General features: G+C 40.8%; 2 protein-coding genes and 1 pseudogene across 2 annotated transcripts; 2 read left to right on the top strand and 1 right to left on the bottom strand.

Moving 5' to 3' along the window:
* Nucleotides 1-1140: 1140 nt before the first annotated feature.
* Nucleotides 1141-1935, bottom strand: LOC113758928 (vacuolar protein sorting-associated protein 55 homolog; the record flags this gene model as incomplete). Its single annotated transcript, XM_027301601.1, has 4 exons — nucleotides 1141-1333; nucleotides 1450-1534; nucleotides 1726-1765; nucleotides 1903-1935. Coding segments are annotated over 4 exons (351 nt in total), but the record flags the coding sequence as incomplete, so codon positions are not given.
* A 1174-nt stretch (nucleotides 1936-3109) lies between these two features.
* LOC113758927 (disease resistance protein RPM1-like) lies at nucleotides 3110-5872 on the top strand. Its single transcript, XM_027301600.1, has one exon. It carries the CDS (start codon nucleotides 3110-3112, stop codon nucleotides 5870-5872), a length of 2763 nt encoding a protein of 920 aa, XP_027157401.1.
* Nucleotides 5873-6430: 558 nt separating this feature from the next.
* Nucleotides 6431-7046, top strand: LOC113758935 (annotated as a pseudogene).
* The last annotated feature ends 750 nt before the right edge of the window (nucleotides 7047-7796 follow it).

The following is a 7796-nucleotide window of genomic DNA, read 5'->3' as shown; positions in this document are numbered from 1 at the left end:
GATGAAAAGACGGAACCTTTGGGATTCTCGAGGGCACAACCTCTCTCCTCATTAATGAGAACACTGTTCATCTGACCGTTGATTTCACGTCCATCCATGGATTCATCATTAAAGCTGACAGCCGTCCTTTCACCCCTCATCCAGTCCCATCCGCGCGGTCATGACGTGTCCCGACGTTCCGTGTCCTACACACTTGTCAGCCCCAGGAAGTAGCCACTTCGGAATACCACGACCTCGCCCTTCCCGAGGCTTGGGGGGCTTAGTGAGGAGGGTATTTCCAGCTCGGATAGCGCTGGGGTTCCGTCCTGTGGTACTTCGGTTCCGACCGCTTCGGCCTATCACCATCGGGAATTGACTTCGGTCCAGTTACTGCCACGGCCAAGGCTTTCATAAAGCCGAAGTGAAGTATAATGATCTGACAACCGGAGTTGTGGAACATGATCCCTGACACCTCTGACACTTCTGATAAAGCTGCTCTGACATGCGCCGCCTGACACATGACTGTTCCGGCGCACCTTTCCGCAGAGCCCATCAAATCATCTTGATACGCTGACCCTGCCAGATCTCTAGGGACCTGTGCAAGCAGACCCTCTTTCCTGTCCATCCTCTATAAATACTCAAGACTTCTACTGAAAAAGGAGGACCAATTTCCTGGTAAAAATCATATACTGATTCTCTCTATTAAGCTATTTTCACAATCCCGAATTAACTTAAGCTTTGGAGTTCTACCGGGGGATCCAGCCCCTCTCATAACCTAAGCAGGTGATCCAGACCGCTGTGACCTCTTCTACTGTAGCACTGCTAGTTCACGGTTCACTCTAGCCGGTCCGAATTCACCTCTTCAATTGGCGCCGTCTGTGGGAAGCAGGGAGCCCAATTGGTACCAGGCATTCAATCCCAAGACCCTTATCCAAAAGGACCAGGGTTCGAATCCTGGGAAGGCCCCTTCCGGTACCATCCTAACACCCTCTTGACCACAAGGGAGTCCAGGCTCCCCTGCTCCCCAAGACGGTTGCTGAGGTGAGGGGTTGCCGAGGTGGACAAATCCACAATTGGCCTCCACACTCAGCAATCAAGAAAAAGGCAACTTCTACGTTTTCCGCACAATGGAAAAGTTGAAATTTTTAAAGAGAGTCGCGTTCAAAGGATGCTATATCCATCATCTTCGCTCGTTCCAATGAAACACATGATTGCTAGAACAAATGTGAAAAAGGATGAGAGCTCCATTGCCATTGCCCCCCACCCAATTACTCCAGCATGCTTTAAGATGATTGGTATTGCTATGCTACCAACAGCCGAAGCCCCAGTTAAGAATTTGGTCACGTCTGCCCAGCTGTTGCCACATTGCTCATGAAAACCAAATAAGGCCAAAAAAATCCATATAAATGAACTTGAATAAAAGCATCTCATCAGAGAAACAGTGCGGAAGGAAAAACAAAAAAACCTTACCCACTTTGAGATTCAGAGAAGAGAGATAAAGTATCCGAGCCAGCCAAAAGAATTAAGGGCATAGGTAGAACCACATACATTATTACTGCAAGCAGACAACATGCCTAACTGTTAATCTGGTTGCCACATTAAATATGCCCAAAAGAGCAAGTTGCATGAAACTAGATTCCTATTTTATCCAAATGGCAGGAGAATTCCAAGATATCAGTCATATGAAGAAGGCAATTATCAAGAATAGGTAATCGACATCGTGCCAAATATCTCACATTCTTGTACCTGTTAGCATTGGCCACCAATTGTTGTACAAAGCACATGCCTGCAACAAAAGTCAAAGCGATAATAAGAAGCAATGACCATGAAATAAAGGCCACAAGGCATCTTGCAGCTTCCTTATCATAGAACAAGTAATAGATATCATTATATAACTAACGCTGCAATCAACAGTAAACTTACCAATATCTGCAATACAATCCCCCCTGACTTTATGATATTAATTGGTATTTGATTGAGTTAAAAAAGAAACTTAAATTTTCCCTATGCAGTTAAAAAAGATAGCTGCAAAGATGATATAAATGAGACATTAAATTAATTGACAAAGTGAAGGGCATAGAAATAAGCCATGTCATGATTGAGTGGTACAGCTATTCCAACAAATTTGTAATCCTTAATTGTAAAGAAAATTGATTATTTTTAATTTACTCCTTACCATTTTCTGCAATTCCTTTTTTTTTTTTTGCTAAATTTGCATGCTGTTCATAGACCTCTTAAATCAATACAGTTCACATTTCTTTGATATTACAAATACTAATTGGTCAGCAGAAATTAGTTCCATAGAGTTGGTTTTTTATTTCTTCGTCAATAAAATCAATAATGTCCTTGAACCAACAGTCTTCTTTTTTTTCTTTTTGTCACATGTCATCACCTACGTCTACATCTACTCCTAATCCTAATCTATCCTACACTAGAGGAGGTGACCCAACATGGTCACGAAAAATCGATGGGAACTAAACCACCATCGAATCATATGAGTGCAAAACACTCACATGGATCTTAAGCACAACCACATTAGGTAGTCACTTTTGATGAAAAGCAAGAATTGAACCCTTGAACTTCAACCTTACACTAAAAGTGATGGCCAACTCAACCAAAGGGAGTTGGTTAAAAAAGCCCACAATCGAACGATGCTCCTTTTTGTCTTTATCCGACCAAGGGACCTACGGTTGAAAGAAGGTCCTGAAGACATGTGCAAACAGAGAGTCTTCTTAATAGCTTCCATGATTTTGTATTGTGGCAGGTAAGGCAGCTTCGTCTTTCACAATCAGATGTTTCTTGCTTCAGTTTCTTCTAATTGGTTAATTCTTTCTTTTTCTGTTTAATGCTGTTTTTCTTTTTGATAAATACTGCACCGAAGAACATCAGCTTATGAATCTAATAACTTCCTCTTCCTTCTTCCTTTCAAGATATTACAACTGGACTGTCCTATCCTATAAACCAGAAGCCGTCTTCCCCGACATTCTTAGGTTAAAAAGGAAGACTGAAAATGGCAGCAACTGTTGTCTCTTTTGTTTCAAATCATCTCGCAACCTTACTCTGAGAGGAGGGAAGCCTATTAGGAGGGCTTCGACAAGAGGTCCAACTCATCAAGGATGAGTTGGGGCATATGAAAGCTTTCCTCAAAGTGGCTGAAGCAAAAGAAGATGATGATCCCAAGCTCCAAGAATGGATCAAGCAAGTGCGCGAAGCTGCTTATGACATTGAAGATGTTCTCGATGAATTTGTACTTCGCTTTGCTGGCTACCGACATCATGGATTCTGTGGCTCTCTTCAGAGAATTCTCAAAGCCATTAAGAGCTTGCGAGCTCGTCATCAGGTTGCCAGTGAAATTCAAAGCATAAAGTCCAGGATAAAAAATATTTCAGAAGGACGTCAGAGATACCAAGTTGAATTTGGCATCGACGACCGTGTCGCTGGATCGTCAACCATGACCAACTCATGGCGCTATAGCAGGGATGATGCACTTCTAGTGGAGGAAGCAAAATTGGTTGGCATTGACCAGCCCAAACAACATCTGATTTCTAAGCTTCTCGAGGGCCACGATCACCAACTCAAAGTTATTTCAGTGGTTGGTATGGCTGGACTAGGGAAAACAACCCTAGTCAAAAAGGTCCATGAAGATCCAGATGTTAGAAAGAATTTCCCAGTTCGTGCCTGGGTTACCGTCTCTCAAACATGCGACTTTCCAAAGCTCCTGAGAGACTTGATTTGGCAGTTGCACAAGGAATTGAACAAATCAGTCCCACAATTCATCGAGTCTATATCTACCATTGAGTTGAAAGAATTTGTCAAAGATTTTCTTCAACAAGCTGGAAGGTATGCAATTGTGTTTGATGACGTGTGGGACGTGGAATTTTGGAATGCAATCAAATTTGCACTGCCTGAGGGTAACTACGGCAATCGTGCCATACTAACAACACGAAAAGCCGATGTTGCCTCTGCCTCTTGCACAGAATCTCAGGATTATGTCTACAAAATGGAGCCACTATCAATTGAAGATTCATGGACCCTATTTCGTAACAAGATCTTTAAAGGAAATCGTTGCCGCGCCCACCTAATGGATGTTGCAAAAGCCGTATTGGATAAATGTGATGGTTTGCCTTTGGCAATTCTGGCGATCAGTGGGCTCTTGGCTTCAAAGGACGTGAGCAGAATAGATGAATGGGAGATCGTTCAACACAGTCTTGGGGGTGAATTAGAAGGCACCGGTAAGTTAGAGAGAGTTAAAAGGATACTTTCTCTGAGTTACAATGATCTGCCTTCGCATCTCAAACCCTGTCTGCTGTATTTAAGCATTTATCCGGAGGATTATCTAATAGAATGCAGAATGCTGGTTCTATTATGGATTGCTGAAAGATTTATAGAATGGAGAGAAGGAATGCGTATTGAAGATGTAGCCTGGGGCTATCTCGGTGAACTCATCAGTAGAAGCCTAATTCAAGTGACTCAAGTGTTTTATGAAGGATCACCCCTCACGTGTCGAATCCATGACCTATTGAGAGAAGTTATTCTCATCAAGTCAAGGGAACAAAACATGGTGACAATTACTACTGGACAACCAATGACGTGGCCATCTGAGAAGGTACGCCGTCTAGTAGTCCATAGTAGTAGTAACAGTAGCAACATCCAACATCACCAACAAAGACAATTTTATTCCTTTAAACACCTTCGATCATTCATCACAGTTAGTTCCACCAACCCATTACTATCCAAAACTTTCTTATGTGAAGTTTTAAGGAGCAGTAAGTTGCTAAAGGTTTTGGATTTGAAAGGTGAAAAGATAGCGGAAACACCAACTGAGATTTTCAACTTGTTGCATCTCACATATCTGAGCCTATATGGTACAAAAGTGGAAAGAGTCCCAAAAGCCATTGGAAAGCTTCAACATTTGGAATATCTGAATTTGGGGAACACTGGAGTTAGGGAATTGCCCGTGGAAATCCTAAAGTTGCAAAAGCTTCGGCATCTCATAGTAGTCGCAGCAGTTGATCCTTCAGATGATGATTGTGGATATTATGGGTTTAAAGGTCCGTCAAAATTGGGAGGGCTTCTCGCTCTACAAACATTAAACACCATAGATGCAAGTAGTGGGTCTGTAATAGTTAAAGAGATAGGAAAATTGATCCAATTAAGAGACCTATATATTACACAGTTGAGAAGAGAAGATGGAAAGGAGCTCTGCTCCTCCCTTGTCAACCTCACCAGCCTTCGGCAATTAAGTGTTGCTTCAGTTGGAATAGGTGATGATTCTGAGATAATTGATCTAAATCATCATCAACATTTCCTTTCTTCTTCTTCTTCTTGTTCGTTTCTTCAATCTCTTCGTGTGCTAATTATGCGTGGCTGCTTAGAAATGATGCCAGTATGGATAACTCATCTTCAAAACTTGGTAAGAATAGATTTGTACACGAGTGGGTTAAGGCCTGAGGAGGATCCGCTTGAATTCCTCCACCATTTGCCCAATTTGGGTGAAATTACTTTCTGTGGATCTTACCAGGGAGAAAGGTTGTGTTTCAAGGCTGGAGGGTTCCTAAAGATGAAAGGGTTGTGGCTAAGGAGAATGGAAGGATTGAGAAAGATGACAATCGAGGAGGGTGCATGCCCTCATCTCCAAAGACTAATTCTGAAACAGCTTCCATTACTAGAGGACTTACCTTCCGGAATTCAGCACCTGACCCATCTTCAAGAGCTGTGTTTGTATGAGATGAGTTCTCGAATGATGGAAAAGGTGGGGAATCAAAAGGAAGACAGTGAAGATTACAGAAGAATAGCACACATTCCTGAAATTGTCATTGGTTTCTATGCCGATGATGGGGAATGGAGAATCCGCCGGCTATGGGGGAAGGAGAAGAAAACAATTCTTGCCTAGCACTAGTAGCATCCCGTGGCTTTCCTTTCTCTTTGTTTGCTTTCCCTCCCTGTTGTTGACGACACTGCTTTCCATGTTCTTCTGTTTTTCTGAGAAGTTTCTGATGTTTTCTATCTTCTCCACTACGTGTAGTATGTTGCATTGCATCATCATCTTGTCCATATGCTGCATTTTGTTAATGTATTTTTTTAACTGTTTTTCTTTAATTTTAACTTCAGCAAATGCAGCATTCTTACCTACCTCCCCAAATAAGCGCTTGTGAGATCATGAGCTCAATGATGACTAAGTACAGGAATCAATCTGCCCACAAGTCTACATAAAGATTGCAATGCATAACAAAAGGGTCTGATCCCAATTTTGATTTGCCAATTTTTTAGGAGCATAAAAATGGGATTTAAGAAGCTCCTAAACAAATAAAGGGTGATTTACAGCTGATGCAGCTCACCAAAGAGTTGAAGGCCAAAATGCAAAATCCATCCATCATACTACATGAATAACTTGCCACAAAATCATGGTGTTTATTCCTCAATCCAAAAATATACAGGGAAATAACATTGAAAATCTAAATACTCTATATGATGATCTAATAGCTAAATATCCTTCTATTTCTGTCCTAAAATATGATAGCAACAAAAATTAAATGGCATTCTCGTCATTTTGCCCTCAACGAAAGCTATCCTCTTTCGGAAGTTCTAATAACTAGTTCTTTTTGTGAGCAACATAACTGATTCACCACCAATGGGTATTTTTTCATGGTTTAAGGGAACCAAAAACGATACCAACTCCAAACCCGTGACCCAAAAACCTGAACCCGTTAAAACCCAATCCGCTTCTGAAGTTCCCGCCATGAACGGAGCAGTGGAGGTCCGGCGGCCCGGCCCACCACCAGCTGATATCACCGTTTTCGAATTCGGTGCCGCTGCCGCTTCTGCTGATAAGGTCACCCTCGCGGCTTCTGCCCTGTTTCCGACGAGCTCGAACCTTGCCGCTGGGAGATTCTGCCGGCTCAAGGCTCCGACGCCCCTCAATTTCGCGTAGTCTTTTGACAGAAAAATAATTGGCAAAAAAAAAAGGAGAATTTTCAGCTTAGCTTTTGAGGAAATGGTGAGGAGGGGTAAAATCCCAATCCTAAGTAGAGTTTCTTCAGTTCATATGGGTTTTATCTATACTAGAAAAACAAAAGAGCTTGTATCTTTTTTTCTCTTTCATTTTTGAAGTTTGTATGTAATTTACCTCTGTTTGACACTTTGATTCGGATATGACAAGACTTTTACTGCACTTATTTTTTCCTCTTTGTTTTTGGTTGGGTCTAGATATGGGTGGTATTGGATTGAAAACATGGGAAGGAAGAGGAAAAAGGTAATTTTGTTGTAGCAAAATGGGCTTAGAGGTGGCAAAATCGACCGGATGAATAGGATTTGTTTGGGTTGAGATGGGATTGAGTAATATGGATTTCAATCCAACTTTATTTATATATGTTTTGAGATTAATTTGGGCGGGATACCTTTGGAACGGGTACGGATTGATTCCGTCCAATATTCAAATTTATTTTTTGTATTCTTTTTTATTTTTTATATAAATTTAATATTTTTGATTTATTAAATTTCTTTTAGCCTTGTTGTGAATTTATATTTTCGTGAATTCTTTTTTCCCTCAAATTTTCTTTTATTTATTTTCTATGTATATATATTTTTTAATCTTTGATTTCCTATGTTGCTAAATTTTAGTTGAGAAAAAAATAAGTCCTATAAAAACTTAAAGGACTTGTCTTTACGAGTATAAAGAAATGGCGTTTAGAACTATAAGCCATCATAAAACTATCAAAACTAGACAAAGTATTTGCTAATAAGAGTATAAATTAATGACTTTCTTATTACTCCCAATATTCATTTTGATCAGTATTTTACTAGAAAAAGAGTTCAAA

The sequence above is a fragment of the Coffea eugenioides genome, unplaced genomic scaffold (genome assembly GCF_003713205.1).
Source record: "Coffea eugenioides isolate CCC68of unplaced genomic scaffold, Ceug_1.0 ScVebR1_78;HRSCAF=398, whole genome shotgun sequence".
In the NCBI taxonomy this organism is placed as follows: Eukaryota; Viridiplantae; Streptophyta; class Magnoliopsida; order Gentianales; family Rubiaceae; genus Coffea; species Coffea eugenioides.
Note: the sequence above shows the minus strand (reverse complement) of the source record. Positions and strands in the feature narration are given on the sequence as shown.

Excerpts from the sequence above, each read along its gene's own strand:
- LOC113758927 (XM_027301600.1), top strand. The coding sequence starts at position 3,110 with ATGAAAGCTTTCCTCAAAGTGGCTGAAGCAAAAGAAGATGATGATCCC.